The sequence below is a fragment of the Ooceraea biroi genome, chromosome 5 (genome assembly GCF_003672135.1).
Source record: "Ooceraea biroi isolate clonal line C1 chromosome 5, Obir_v5.4, whole genome shotgun sequence".
NCBI classification, from domain to species: Eukaryota; Metazoa; Arthropoda; class Insecta; order Hymenoptera; family Formicidae; genus Ooceraea; species Ooceraea biroi.
In genome coordinates, this window is record NC_039510.1 from 3,683,327 (window position 1) to 3,699,468 (window position 16,142).

Here is a 16,142-nt window from a genome sequence, read left to right on the forward strand (position 1 = left end):
GCGCCGGTTACGATTTCGCGATACGTCGAGGAGAGAAGAAAGCGGGCGGAATGAAAATTGAGAGATGAAGAGAGAAGGAGACGACCGATCGCGAACGACGGAAATTTGAAATTATAAGAGTCGCGCGATTTGAAAGCGAGGGTGGTGGGACGCAGACCCGGGCATCGGAAAGATTTCTCTTCATTTTCCTCCTCCCCCTCGATTCTCTCTCTTCTCCCGATTCCTCCGTTTTTTGTGTCTCCGCATGATGCTCCGTACGGCTTCTTGATTCATACAATTTCACGGTCGGCTTAACGCTCAAGCGCCTATCCCCACCCGAAAGAGGATTCGCGTCTTCCGTCACCTCTCCTCCCTCTATCTCTCTCTTCCTCTTCCTCTTTCTGGCCCCTTATGTATTCCCCTGCCTCGACTGCCCGCACATCTCTCCGCTCCCCGGTCTCGTCTGCTTTACATAAAGATCAGAGCATTAAAAACGCGACTGCTACACGAAATCAACCCCCTCGATGATATTCCCCTCTCACTCGTGAGCGTCGCTAACTCTCAGGTACCGATCCTCGAGAGCCAAGGTATTCAGCCAATTACCGTCACTTCGATGTGATACTTAAATTGCCTTTTTCGCCGTTCGCGCAAGAACGAAACACGTCGAGTGCACTCATCGCGTTGACGGTTATATCCGATATCCGGCGCCGACGCAGCAGCGAACCCGCTCGAATTCCAAGGACGTCGTCCTCGGGCAGGTTCACGGTGGAGGCTTCTCGCTCTCTCTCTCTTTCTGCCGCGCACATATAATCGCAAAAACTCCTTGTGGACCGCGCGAGAACGTCCGCTCCGAGAGTGCTTATCAATCGCGAGCAATTGGGTCCTGTTCGTGGAATCTCTCGACCAGGATTCAGGAGATATAATAATGAAGTTCGTAGCGAGAGCGATGGTGCATCCCCCCGATCCCGGGGCGAACAATGCCGCGGGAGTTTTTCCAGCAGTCGCGCGAGACCGTCGACTGGCGACCGTGCTTCTCCACCCTCTCTCCCCCCCGGCTACGCATTCTCTCCCTGTCCTCGGTTTCGATTCGGTTCGTTTTCTTCTTCTACTCGAAGAGGCAAGGTGGCCTCTCCTCTTGCGGCCGCATTGTGCCGGAGTTAATTACGTGCGGATAAATGCGGAGTCATAGAGGGGCGAGGTTTTCTTTCTCTTTCTCTCTCCCCTTCTCTCTGTTTCTTTCTCTCTTTCCCCGGGGCCCTTCTTCTTTTTCAAGGTACATCTTTTTTAGGGGGCCCTCGCCTCGCGTCGCGCCGCCACCCCGCCAAAAAGCCGGGCACGGCGCGCGATGCGCACAATACCGACCGTTTAGGGCCCGGCGAGGCATCGTACGACCACGGCCTGAAATTGTTTTCATTGTCCGGGCGATTTGTCAGGGTGTATAAGACGGTAGCGAAACTATTAGCGGGCTATTCTTCTTGGATGCCCGGGATACGCCGTCTGCAGGATTCCGCGGAATTGAACGGACGAGCTGCCTTCTTTCCGCATTCGATACGCCAGGCGTACAGCGATACCCGCGAGAAATCGCGAATCCGGATTTCCAGCTCGACGCCGTGCACGTCACTTTCTTACCGTTGGCAGGCCAATATCACGGACTGGCGAATGTCCGGCAACTTATTTAGAATGGAGCAAAATGACGCGAAAAAGGGAAGACGCGCACAATCAATCAAATCGCTTTTTCGCGCTGTTCATTCCTGCCCACGGCAACAAAAGAGGATATTTTCGACCGTTCCGAAGGAAGCAAGGAGGTTTCCTTAAATCGGCCCTTCGTCCTGAAATGCCTTCCCCACTACCTACCCTTCCCTCTTTCGTGGAGCACGCCGAGCGAGCGGGCGAACGAACACAGGCGACGTTATATCTGGAGCAGTTAAATTGTCATTTGGATATCAAAGGGACGCGACACCCCGCGCGCGGATAAGGGCGCGAGAGGTAATTTGGCTCAGCGAAACGCAAACATTGCTCTCCGTGTGCCCCAAAGTCGTGGAATATAACGGCCTGACGAGCGCACGAATTCACACCCACGTGCCACGAAACAGCCCTCAGCTATTGTTGCTCAAAGCATAATGGAATCTCGGCCCCGCCGTCTCTAGCCTCCCCGGCATCGCAGCTGAAGATGGAGCGGGGTAGGAAGAGAGCGACGACAGGAGAGGCAGAGCTCCGATGCCGACTCTGCTCGCACGTCGGTTAACCGGGATTTAATGGCCTCGCAATTGGATTTTACCATTGCTCTTTGCCCAAGGAGGCGCCATTTCACGCTTACCGATCAGATTCGCACCCCTTTGTCGTGCGCGCGCGCTCTGTGATACTCTCACCACCGTTCTTCCACTTAATCCTCTCGCTTACGCGATTTTCGTCCGTAATCGGCGATCCACTCACGGATTACGAAACTCCCCTTTCTTTATCAGAGAGAGAAAGAGAGAGAGAGAGAGAAAGCGTTGTTTATTGGCGCTCTGGGACACGTCCCCTAAAGCGCAACCAAAATGCATGTACAAGTTTGACTATTATATCATAAGTTACATACAATCAATTAAAACATAATATATAAGTTACATAAATCATAAATCATGAAATCATAATATATAAGTTACATAAATCATTTAAAACATAATATAATAGTATACCTGCAGTATTTAAAAACATAATACACTAATATACCTGCAGTATTAGAATTAGAGAGAGAGAGAGAGAGAGAGAAAAGTAGTAATAAAGGGAGCATCATCAAAATTCTTTTCGTTCTTCACAATGATTGCGAAGCTCAAATAGCTTTGAGCTGGAATTTTAAAGCTTTCAAGAAAATATTATTTTCTTAGATTGTAACATATATTCGTTCCATTTGTTTAATCCTTTTAAGAACTAATATGTGTTACAAACCAATATTAACCAACGATTCAATGGTTTGATTGTTACAACGTGATTTCGTTCGCGCAAATCGTTCGAAGGAGCAGGAGAGCGCGACGGCGCGGGGTGGCGAGACGCGCTTAATTCGGCGCGATATCATTAAAGGGACATTTTCCAGTTTTCACCCTAATCCTTGCGAAATTCAGTGAGCAAACCCGCGGCCCTTTCACGCCTGCCTTCGTCCGTTATCCCGCTCGTCCCTTTTCCATCCCCCTTTCTCCTCGGCTGGCTGCTGGTTTTGCACTAATTACCGCTCCGTTTCATCCTCCGCGCGCGCGTGGTTCACGCCTCGTCGAATCCGCGTCACGAACCGACGGACTCTTCTCCTCCAGGCGATTCCTCCGAATGGCCACTGATCCTCCGGATCCAGTGCGGCGATATGAACGAAACATTCGAGATAATGCTAGCGAAGTACCACAAAGTAGTATCGCATTACGTGAACTGCGTTACATGTGCTCCGGCCGTTGCCTCGTTCTGTCACTTTAGCGCATTCTCTTTTTTGTCCGCAGAATCACTGGTGCAGGAACTCGAGCTGGAGAGAAAATCGCGGCAGCACCAAGCAGCCGAGAGGGACCAAGTCAAGTCTCCTCTTCAAGGTACGTTCAGCAAAAACGCGAAATACGTATTGTCGTGCGCGCGTACTACGTAAAGCTCGAGAAAAAAAAACAAAGAGAGAGAGAGAGAGAGAGAGAGAGAGAGGGAGAGGTCCGTCCGGTTTCTTCTCTCGCCATTGCAACGGAAACTTTATGACGATAATATTGCGGTACCCACGGAACGCTTCTTCCTCAATTCTTTGCATTCGGAGAACGCGCCGGCGTGCAGTGCGCGTACAGAGCGATTTCTTGCTATACGGAATAAAGTTCGGATCTTTAATTAGAAACTCTTCAGGGGCGGGGTCGCGTCTCGGGGGGCAGGAGCGGGATGGGAGCGGAAGGCTGGGGTGGGACGGCGAGAGACGGCGGTTCTTGCAAAGGCGTCAGCGGCATAGTCCCGGCATATTCGAAACTTGGCCTCGCTCTCCTCCGTGGAAACTTGTCCGAAGGAAGTTTCCAACTCGCGCAAAAACTATATCCGTAGCGCGATTTCGATGCTCCAAGGCCCCGGCCGGCGTGACGTTGCACGTAAATAATCGTTTTTCGCCAACCCGCCCGCCCGTCTGCCCACCCGCTCGCGGAGGCTCCTCGGAAGGAATTAACAAGTCCGCTCTTAATTGGCAACGTCCTTGCAAAATCGACTCCTCCGCGAGTTCTGGAGAAACGCTCTTACCGCGATAACGTTATTCGCGGATTCGCTACGCCCGAAAGAAATGCAATGATTACGTAATTATTTCGTATAGCCGCAAATCATCATCGAGCCGTTGCTCTCTCTGCGTCGAACGAATTTGACGAACGACCATGGAAAGCAGACGATGATAAACGCGCGTGTTGAATGAAACAAAATGATGCGGCACGGATGGGCCGCGGGGCGGGGTAGATTGTTGCGGTCCGGAGGGCGGTGGGCGCGGAGAGACGAGTAAACCGAATCACGCGGACTATTAACGTATAGTGATTTTCAATCATAAGAGACAGTTCGATAAAAAGTAGAGTGGCGGCTCGATCACAAAGGCCGCGGCTCAGGCCGATGACTCGGCCGGTCTCGTATTTACGAACGTGTGCGTACGTAGCGATGGGGCTCCCCCTATCACCCTTTTTCTCCGCTCGGAGTTCGTCCATCTCTTCATCCACCTCGCGCGCAGCTCTCTCTCTCTCGCACACGCGCGCGCGCGTTCATCTACGTCTCGAGAACCGAGCGATAATTAGTGAGCGGCGCCTTCTGCCGAACGAACGATCATCGAATGACCCAGCTGCTCCATCTTCACGTAGCCGCGCCGCAGCCACCACCATCACTTACCACCGAATCTCTCCTGGCTCTCCCCGTGGCGGAATTACGCCCACGACCGTTCATCTCCCGCACGCATCTTCATCCGCGAGACATCCGCTCCTCTCCCTGATATCCCCATTAAGAGTCGCAACGTCCGACAGTCGCATCGGCTTCGTAAGATCTAAATTCAGCGTGAAATATCGTCGTCTTCTTGTGTTCAGTGTCTCACGCGATGCTTGGCGTCGACGACGACGATGACGATGACGACGGACGTGTAACGTAAGCACGCGCGAGTAAGATTCACGAGTCGATTCGGAGAATGTTACTAGTAAGCGAGGACTCCTAGAGTGCACCTGCAATGGCTTCTGTTCCAGAATCGCGAACGGGTTACTACAAGAACTCCGTTCTGTTCACGAGCGCGACCTAGAAGAGGCCGGACGAGGGCAGGCGAGGGCAACAGGCAGAGCGTGCGGCGAGCAACCGAAATGAGTGATCGATCGGACGAAGGAAGCGCGATTTAACGAAACCGAGGGGAGAGGGAGAGAGAGCGAGCGAGTGGACGAGCACCTGCACAACGAGAAACGGTAATCTTCAGGAACAATCCTCGTGATCGAGATCGACCGCGCGCGAGAGGAGAGGCGCGCGTACTTCGCAGTTCCGAGTGACGACGGCGACTCGCGCGAGTGTGTCTGCGGAGGTTTCCAGTTTCCGGCGAACAGTGCAAGAACGCGCGATGCCGAGGGTGCATCCGATAGCTGCGTGTCCCATCGTCGGCAGACGATGCGAGTGTGTTCCGGGCGGAATTCGCGCGAGCGCAAACCGACGACCGAATTCGCCCGATTTCGATGAGCGAACGAGGAGCGCGCGCGCTCCCACGCACTTGTAGGGCGTCTAGCGAAGCGTACCCCGAAGAGGGTCGACGAACGATGGAGGTCGTGGCCCTCGAGCTGAGATCGGTCCGGCGGAACCCGACCGAATCTTGAGGACTCGGCGCGGATTCACCGCCGGTCGCACACATATCAACGATGCGATCATTCGCCGCGTCTCCGCGATTTTCCGATTCGCATTCGCGGCGATCGTAGGAGTCGCGTTCGTTCGATGACGACGAAGAGAAACGAATGTTCTCCGTGCGTACCGCATGTACCATCGATCATCCCATATCGTGGAAAATCGATACGACCGATGATCCTGCGACTCTCGCGGTACCGAGACACTCGCGGATCTCAGGCGTGGAGAAACGTTAAGAGAAACATTGTGAGCGACGGGAGAAACAGAGAAAGAGAGAGCGCGAGAGAGAAAGAGAGAGTGTAAGAGAGAGGGAGAGAAAGAGTGAGAGAAAGAGAGAATACAGAGAGGCATATTTCTAAAGACTGCTGGAGAGTGCGTGCGCGCGTGCATGCGTTCCTAGAGGTACCTATCTCCTAATTATCGAAGCGATCTAATTAGCTAATCGTTTTTAAGGGATCCCAGGCGATCGGGCGCGCCATGCCGCCGTCGCGTGCATCGCGATGAGCGCCGAGTATTTCGAGTATTATTATCATTATTAATATTATTATACGTCGTCGCGGTGGCGCGCGGCCCGATCCGATCGCCATTGCGAAACGATTGTCGAGTCGCCGGGCCGAACGGCGACCGTTCGTTCGGTGTGTCTTTGATGTCTCCGGTGTCCAGGGCGGCGCCGATCCATAGATCGTGTACCATAGATCGTGTCCGCGTGGACCTCGTAGCGCTCACGTTTAGTCGGACGAGGACTCGACGCGCGTTTCGCACCGCAGCGCCGAGAATGCGCCGCCTTTTTGTAAAATGCGCGCGGAGCGCAAAAAGTGACGGGCACTCCTCCGGATTCGACGCGGAGCGAGATTAGAACTGCGACTCGAGCGCTGTATCATAGAAAACGAGAGAAAGGGAGAGAGAAAGAGAGGGAATGAATGATGCGACGAGAAACATGAGCGAGAGAGAGAGGGATGGATGCAGGGAGAGCATGCGAGGGAGAGAAAGAGAGGGAGAAAATGAAAACGGAAGTTGGAGTAAGGGAGAAAGAGAAAGCGAGAGAGAGAGAGAGAGAGGGAGAGAGTGTGAGGGAGAGAAAGAAGACAAGAGTGTAAGAAAGATGGAGACAACGGAGGATTCTCTCGTAACGTCTTAAATTGTAACACCTTATTTATATAAATAACTTAGTTAAAAACTACCGAAACAAGTAAGTCTAATCCATATTGCGTGTGTCCCGCGTTTGCGTTGACCGCCCGCTTGCGAAATCCGGCGAAGTATCTCTTGGCGCGACGTGGATGCGCGGAGGGTAGATAGACACATAAATAGAAGGAGAACCAGAGGCGGGAGGGTGAACCGAAGAGCGACAGAGCGCAACGACGGAGGCAAAAGGAACATTTCGGCGGAAACGGCGAGCGCGCCGAACGGCGTGGAGCGAAAAAGGCGCTAAGGATATTTCCCCGGGGGCGGTCCCCGTATTTAAGATCCATGTACAAAGTCTTTTGCCGTAAGGTTCTTGTGTTGTAAAGTTCACATAATCATAGTGTCTAGTATCGTACCAGCTAAAGCCCGTTAAGACGATGCTAAAACGTAGAGAAACGAAAATTTAACCACCGATAGCTGATCCGTATTTACCATCGCCGCTACCGATCTGAACGGAACGAACCGGAAGGCGACCGAAAAGGACTGACACGGATTGACAGATGTGGATTCGGGTAGCGATTCCCGCGATCGAGAACCCGCCAGGAGATCATTTGCGATCGGCAGCGCTGCCGATCGCGACGACAACCCTGCTGACGCCAGACAGTACAAATTAAATTTCGAGGGTAGAGATCGGCGGACCGATTCGGATTTTCGGATGATGCGAGAGCAACGTGGTGATCGATCTATCGGCACGATCATGCACAAAACTTCCACTGTAGATAAAGAACGGCGGTGCTCGATCGAGGGAAACGATACCGCGTTGAGCGGAGAGTGAAGGGTGATGTACGCGAGAAAAGAGAAAAGGAAGTGTGAAGTTTGCGGTGCGGGGGTTGGAAATGAGGGAGAACACTGTCGTGTCGCCACTGCGAATCACGGCGACGGTAACTAGCGACGCCAATTTTGCGACCGGACTTATACAATCTAGTATCGAGGCAAGAAGTGTATTCATTGTAATTCAGCATTATTACCTATAAATAAATAGTTGTTATTGTACATCGGATTGCTTGTTTGATCGTTGCACCATCCTTCTCCCAGCGTCTCTCTCAGTGAATAAAAAGATCCCTCCCCGCTACACCTCGATTCTCAATCTCGTAGCACTCCCTTTGTAATGTGTACCACATACGTTCAATAAAAAGCTACTTTTTGCTAAACAATCTACAAGACTTCTCTCCTAAACTTTTTATTTTCTAGAAAAAAATTTCCATGGTTAAGGGATCAAAGCCGCTCTGTTTTTCAGCTCGCCGAAGCGCGTAAAGCGTACATGATTCCCGCTCCGTACGCATGTCAGATCCTCGCTGGAAAATAAACGAATCGCGAGGCCGTTAAAACGCCGACGACGAGAACGGCGCGCGATAAGGCAATCGCTCTTCGGGTGCGAATAAAAATGTATTCCACATCCGATATCTTCGTCGTCGGCGAAGAGCGGGAGAGGGCTTAATGAAGGGCCGAAGGGTACGACGATGCATTCTTATCAATTTGCAGGTTTCCTAACGACCCGAGGCACGCGACGACGGCTCATTGGTCAAGGCAGGCTCCACCCTTCCGGGGAAAGGGGGGCGCGAGGAATATATTTTAATAGTATTATAAATATAAAACGATAGTGTACCATACGTGCGAGCTCGGCCACTATCTGAGGTATCAGGCACGCCAGGTTTCTTAATTAAATCACTCATACGACAAAACCGCCACGTCAATGGTTTAATTGCTCATTTCCTCGCGCGCTAATTAGACATTTCCATTCGGCACTACGTCGCGATGATGTAATTCCAATAGAATCGATGCGAATTATTTCAGAACTCGGAGCTCCGAAGTTAATTACACGGAGTATCCAATTTAGAGGTAATAATTAATATTCTGATCGATCAATTAATTTGTAGAAATCTCAGATGTGTGACTCGCTCGTGGTTTCACGTTGTTTTCTGTACGAGAAAGTAGCTGACTGATTAAGGAAACGATAATTCCCTATTCTTTCCGTTGTGTTACGCAATGTTGCGAACGTGCGGGATATACCGCGGCTTAAAAACCGTTCGCAAAAATTGTTCGGATATTTCACTGGCGCTCGCAGCGCGTCGCGTCGTCGCGTTCGCGCGTAAGAAGGCGCAGGCGAAGGGCCGCGTTTCGATGCAAATGAAGGGCTTGACTCTTGTCGTCGAGGATTGACGAGCCCCCCGTGCCCGCGTGTCTCTCTCTCTCTCCCTCCTACGCCGCCCTTCAACGACCCGAAATCATAAAGATAACCGAATTGCTCCGGCCCGGTACTTTTATTCTGAGGACATATTGCCCGACAATCATTCCGACATTTGCATAATTATTGAATAAAACGGGGCTACACGCGCGCCAGAGAAAGAGAGAAAGAGTGAGAGCGGGGGTGAGCGCCCCCGGGGCGCGTTCTAATGCTCTCCTTTGCCGCGAGTACGACTAATTTCGTGTTCTCCAACTTTTTTCTTCCACGCCAGCGAGGGTCGTATCCTTCGTTTAGCCCCCGTGCGCCCTCCTCGCGTTTCAGCGTCTTTATCTTTATCGAAACAGCGACCTACCCCTCCGCGTGGCACTCCACGACAGCGCTTCGTCTATTCAGCCGTCGCGAGCGATTAGCTTAATTCGTTCGCGGCGGAAGCGGCGCCGTCCCTTCTAATTAGGATTGCGACGAGCAACGTTCTCTTTACGGCTCGTGTTAATCCGCTCGTTACAGTTCATTCTTTTCTTTTTTTTAGCAGCAATAACGATGATACGACGATAACAAAATTTGTCCCTTGAATTGCAAATGTTGGAGTTTTGGAATTTTTCGACGCCAAACTTCCAATTTCCGAACTAATTTCCAAACTCACGAGAGCAATATTTCTAAGACCCGGCGATGTCGCGTATTTTAATTAACACCCCACCCGTAGGAAAAATACGGGGCTCCCGCGGGATTCTCTCTGCCTCGTTCATTGTTCTTATTTTCCGAGCTGTTCTTTTGTCAAGATGTCACCGCGACTAACGAGGAGAGTTAAGCGGAACAAAACAAGGCATTTTTGTCGGCAGCAAGCCGGGACCCTCGCAACGTCCTCGAATTATGCTAAACGCTCTTACCGAACCTTCAGCGCGTCCGCCCTGAAGAGACGCTCGTAGTTTACGAACCAATGGGGACGTCAGTGCGAAAACCGGGCACAAATTCGCGTGAGGAACCCGATAGAGCGTTAAAACCCCCATCAGCTTCGACACTTTTTGAAATTTTGCTGTAAGATATCATTTTTTGCTTCTCGTTAAAACTCGAGCTTGCTGAAATTTTATCGATCCTCTTCGCATTTGAATAATCATTAGAACATTTGCTTAAACAGCTTCCGGACGCGTTTTCGAGCGAATTGTCCGAAGCCCGAAAAGCGTCTCGCGCAACAGCACCGCACAATTCGCGGGAATGAGAATTTTTGCAGAATAATGCACTGACAGGCATATCGGGGATGTGCGAGGTAACACAATGGCGGACAGCGCGCGTACTCGCGAGGTAAAACACACACTTTGTAACGTCACGCCATGAAGGGCGGCAGAATAGCCGGTGCTGTTACCCCAGCGTTGCGTCGCGGCGCATAAGGAGCCCGGCTGCTCTCTCGCCCGATAGCCTTAAGTGCCGTATCTAAGTGGGAGGCGAGCAAAAAATCTCAAAGGAGTTAATTTACGCTTCCGCGAAGAGACTAAATGCAAAAACGGTACGGGGAACGGGGACAGCGAGCGTGTAACGGGGCGCGCGATGAGACTGCAGCAGCAGAGAGGGAGCAGAGCTTTCGATTCTCTCGCGCACGAGCATGAAACCAGTAATCAGGGTGTCGGGATGGACGAGATGAATCGCCCCGCGCGGGATCCCGTGTACCCCCATACGCTGAAACTGCGAGAGGACAACGTGACTTCGGGCGGAACGTCGAGAGAGGCGACCGCGACCAGAGATAAATCCTTCCTCGATAATTCGATACCTCGCAACTGTGCGCTTTGCACCCCGCGTCTTTCCCGCGAGATAAATAAAAATCGAACGGACTGCGGGAACGGCGATGTGGCGCGCGCGCGCGCGTGGAGGCAGGGTTTTCCCTTCGGGTGAAAGGACCGGATGTCGAAGGTCGCTTACCGGTCGCCTCCTCGTTATCTACCGATCCGAGTGCAAACGAGCGGAAGAGAGGAATCATTCGTTTTTCGCTATTTCGGTCACGGTCCGAGCCGAGAGAGCCATGCATTCGTAGGGGGGCCGCCGTCGTCATGAAGGGGACGAGGACGAAGACATCTTCGACGTGCGAGAACGAGCTGGATCGGGACGCCCGAGAGCGTCTCTCTTCGAGGGGCCCGGTCTTGCGATTGGCTCGGACCCACGGACGCATAATTACACCCTTGCAGAAAGAGTAAGCGAGACAGAGAGACAGAGAGAGGGGGGGAGGAGGGAGGGAGAGACAACGGTAAGAAAAGAGGAGACGAGCATGGCCACGTCGATGCTCAACACTTCCCAACACGCCGCGCGAGGCAGACACGAGGAATTTCGTAGTTTGATTTACAGCTGGCTGGATCCCGCCGTCGTCCATCGTGGAGTCCGTTTTGATTGCGCTTCCCTCTAATGGAGGGTAAACGCTAGGACGTTCATGAATTTGTATTAGAGAATTGGTTCCGAGAGCCGATTCTGGCGCGGGAACGATCCTCTTATGCCGAGACGGAGTTTCGCCGAAACTTCGTGCGCAGGAAACCGCGAAGACCTTGACGGGAACCTTTAAAGGGCCGGGGGAGAGAAGCACTTTTCGACGCCGTCAATTCGGTACCTGAGTATCGGATAATTATTTGGCGCGTCATCGCCACGTTCGCTTCTTCGACGATTTTCGCGACCGTTTACCCGAGTTCCGATTATCCCGGACTTCCTGCACGTCTCGCGACTGCATGATTGAAAAGTTCAAGTTTCAAATATACGCAGGTGGTGTAGAGTAAAGAGAAAACAGCCTCATATCTTCCGACATTTGATTTCAGACGCACGGCTATACATGCTAATAAAAATCTCACATAACAAAAATGTTAATAAAAGCTTTTTTAAGAAAAGTCTCATGACTGCACATTTGCGGAATAGATATAAAGGACGAAGCATTAGGGAGATTTGCGACATCTGAGAAGGATATTCTAACCAGCAAGTCTCCAAGAAGGATTAATTTTCTGGAACGAGGACCGCATCGGAAACACATAAGATGCTCTCCCGGGACCACCGTATCGCTAATCTGTTTAAATAACGAAACATCCCACCCCTGGGGGGGTGTTCACGGGCAGAAGGGACTCGCCGGGAAGAGGAGACGGCGGCAGGACGAGAGAGGCGGGTAAACGAAAATCAATGCATCCGACACCGAGCGAGGAACGTCGTTTCGCCTGCCTAATGAAACGTACAACGTACTCGAGACTCAAATTTCTTCGCTTTCGACATATTCTATCCCGAAACTGATCACCGCGACTTTCGCTCATCACGAGTCTTTGCCAATTTAAACTCGAGTGACCTGGTCTGACACGACAATTAAATTATTTAAAAATTTAACAGAGATTAATTTTGTATAACTCGTAATAATTAACTATATTAATTAACTCGTCAAAAATAGTAAAATGCAATTCTCGTCTGTAATTTTACGCATGGATAACGTTGTTTCGTCGCTCAGTGCAGTGCGATTCCGCAACAGAACGAATCCCTTTGCCCTGCTTTCTGGATGCACAGGGCGCGGCAGGGTCTTAGGATGCGAAAAGGGTACGGAAACATACACGCTCGCGCGTATACTCGGCGCAAAACGAGTCTTACGCTGGAAGAACGCTGGCTAAACTAACTCGCGGCCGTGGAATGCGGCACGAGGGCGGGATGGCAATGCAAATTTATTCAAAACTCGAAAGAGCCCTCGGCTCGATCCACATCCTCCTCCTACTCCTCCTCCTCCTCTTTCTACGCGTCTCTCCGATTTCTCCCTTCGTCTCTCCCTCGCTGTCGTCTTTGCCCGGAAGGGCAAAGACGCCCGCGGGGTTTACCGGGACACTCGCCACGAAAAACGGCCAATTATACGGCAGAAAATTCGGACAATTCGTTCCGACCGACCATTAAGATCTCGTCGCTGGGTGAAGGGGTGCGGACCCTTTTCACGACCGAGCGAGCGCTGTCGAATCAAGAATTGGACATGATGGGCGCCGCGTGGAGCTATCGCCACGGAATATCGCAGTCTGGTGCGTAAGCGAAGAAATGCAAAGCGCAACGCGCGATGATAGGTATCGCGATGGGGCTCCGTAACAACGTGCCGTGCCCCGACGTGTAACCGCGGCTCTTGGCCCTTCGGAGCGGCGAGCCGCGATGTAGCGCGCGGCGTCGTACAGGACCGTCCAGAAAAATGAGATAAGGGCGGAAGGTCGGCATACACGTCGATCGCCCTTGCCTGGAAGTGAGTTTCTCACGGAAGAGATTTTTCCGTCTGCCCCGATTAAGCGGCGACCACATCCGGCGATCGTTACGAGCCGAGGTGTACCGCCGCTTTGCCACACGCTTTACCAATCGCGCCGCGTTCTTGCGTGTACCTCGGCTCAAAACACGGACCTGGCCGAGAAAGAAGAAGAAGAAGCGCAAGAAGAGGCGCCCGCCTTGTCAAGGTCTTCGGGGCGCCACCAATGGAAAAAACGGCGTACGCGGCGCGATAGCGATCCGGTCTCCGTCTTCGACGACGATCCCCGTGGCGGCGATCCTCTCCTCTTCCTCTCCGCCGTCATCGTACATCACGTAATAAACGATCGACAATCGTTTAGCGTCTCTTACACGCGCATAACTCGCTGGAAAAAAGAACAAGGGAGAGAGGAGACGAGACAGAGAGAGAAAGAGAAAGAGAGAGAGAGAGAGAAGAAGTTTGTGCCCGCATTCCTCTCACCTCTCGTTAATTCCCGTAGCCCATTTTCTGCCAATCATATCACGCGGCTACGCGCGCGCTCGATATCCGTTCTCTCTCATAATTCCCGCGTGCGTGAAATGGTAATGCATCTAATTACCGCGGAAAGCACCCGCGTAGCGGCGAATAAATGTTAATGCCCGCTTTTCCATTAGTTTCCTAATTATTTTCTCAGTCTGACGCGCACCTCTCTCGCCCGTCCGCTCGGCCGGCGCCATGCAAATGCGAGGCGAAGCTACCGAGTGGACCGAAAACCCGTCGAGTCGAGGAATACGCGACGATCGCACGAACCGAGCGCTTCCCGCTCAGCGCCGAGACGGAGGAGCTTTGTAATATCCGTCGTTCTGATTAACGTAGGTCACGAGAGCCGCGCGGGAGGAACGTGCATCGTCGTTGCTTCCTTTTATCCCGGCGTAATTGAAAAACTCGGCGTTCATTCACACCCATTAATGCACCGCGAGCATTACGCTTACAATTAAGACGTCGGAACGAGTCTCTCACGATCCGCGGCTGACTTAGTGGGCTAGATTAAATCTCCATGCTACATTTACTGCGAGTACGTTTCCCCGCCTCGCGACGCCTAATTATTCTCCGCTTTTTCAGAAATTAATTTCATTTATCGCGCGATATTTAGAGAGTACGCGCATGGGTAATAATACACATTTGTGCCGCGGCGCGGCCCGATTTTCATACGACCTGGCGTGCGCGCCGACTTACTTTCCTGTTTCCAGCTGAATTTAACGCCACCGTCTCCGGCTTCGTTCTCTCTCTCTTTCTCTCTTTCACGAAGAGCAGAGTATGCAAGGTTACGACTAGTTAGTATTCAATTTATTAGCGTGCCCGCGCGCGCGCGAAAGCGTCGGCCGGATTACACGTTGAAGCTGCTGCTTTTCTCCTCCATGGTTCCGCGCGACGCACGGAATATTCCTCCACAGTCGTGACGCGAGACGATTGGTCTTTCGATCAGCCCGTATTACAGCTTCAAAATCTACAAGCGGACAATGTATCGTGTATCTACAAGAGTTTGAAAACCCCAAATTGGGACAACAGGGCGAATAAGTAACGCTATTAGGCGCTGATATTTTTATCGAATCTCCATGTCGAGGATGAATGATAATTAACGAGCAGTATTACGCAATCGAATGTCGGGGGATGCATTATCCGGTGGTTGCACGCGGAAGCGAGTTGAGCACGTCGTCGGTCGGGGTGCCAAAGGGTACCCGAGCGATGTCGTTTGATCGTGTCAGAGCGATCCTTCCTCGTGTGCGTCGAGGAGGCAGCCGCGCGGGGAGGGAAAAAAGAGTCCAGGTGATCTACGAGAGAGTTTTACGGTAATGGAATAACCACAGGGACGACGAGTAATTGTAAGAATTAACTAATAACACGGCAGCGAAGTAGGGTCGTGCGAACCCGGCATCCCCGGGGCCCGCAACCTGTCATTCCTCGATCCCTCCTTCGCCATCCAGAGCGATCTATCAATTACTTCGGCTAAGTGGAGATCCTAGATCAGACAATAGAATTGGGCCCCGTTCGACGACGGATTCTCCCTCGCCACGGTGGTATTGCTGGCCAGCTTCCCTCCGGCCCTCCCCCGGCAACCCCATGGATTTGCATACGCAATTAAAGCCGGGCCGCGACTGGGTTTTCGCGTCGGATCGCTGCACCGCGCGCGCTAATCTTTCCATCCGCGAAATTACACGCGAGCTCGTACTTGGAGCGTTCCACTTCGATCGGCATCGCCGGCGTGAGAAGCGCCCGGGAACACGCGCAGAATCCAGCCGAATTCATTCTCTCACGTCCGTCAGACGCGCGTAATGATCGCGATGAGTGATCGATCGTCGGATGCGTGGCCGCTGGAGCATTTCGAAATGAAGATATCGCGTTAAAGGAGGCCTTGACTCTCTCTCGTCGTTCGCACCCCACGCTCTCTCCCGGTGCGATGCACACGCTGTATTTTGCCGCCGAGCTCTTTTTTTAATTAGCATCGGCCGCGCGAGGACGAGCCTTTTACTCGAACGCGCGGTGAGTACGCGACTCGTGCGTGCGTAAAGCGAAAAATGGTAGGGACGTTTGCAGTCCGGGCTCGGCTACAAAGCCAAAAAGTGACTTACCGGCGGACACGTTGAAATTCCATTCGCGTGGCCGCGCTATCGCTGCGGGCTTTTCGCGCTCCAACGTTTTTAAGCCGGCAACTCGCCCCTCGCGCGCGGGCGCGCTGCCATACGACGTGTCATTTAATTTCCGCAATAACGCTTTTGT

At 52.2% G+C, this 16,142-nt stretch overlaps 1 protein-coding gene across 4 annotated transcripts in view; it reads left to right on the top strand.

The window, feature by feature from the left end:
* Positions 1 to 16,142, top strand: part of LOC105287640 (dachshund homolog 2) — a 216,263-nt gene that overhangs the window by 168,158 nt on the left and 31,963 nt on the right. Inside the window, exons 12-14 of one of the 4 annotated variants that reach the window (XM_020034367.2) lie at positions 3,444 to 3,530; positions 5,016 to 5,087; positions 5,169 to 5,250. In XM_020034367.2, the coding sequence (XP_019889926.1) occupies positions 3,444 to 3,530; positions 5,016 to 5,077 (149 nt within the window). In that variant the 3' untranslated portion in view covers positions 5,078 to 5,087; positions 5,169 to 5,250. Of the gene's footprint in view, positions 1 to 3,443; positions 3,531 to 5,015; positions 5,088 to 5,168; positions 7,978 to 16,142 lie in introns of those variants that run through there. The other 3 variants (XM_011353297.3, XM_011353298.3, XM_020034369.2) reach the window with 3 other exon arrangements.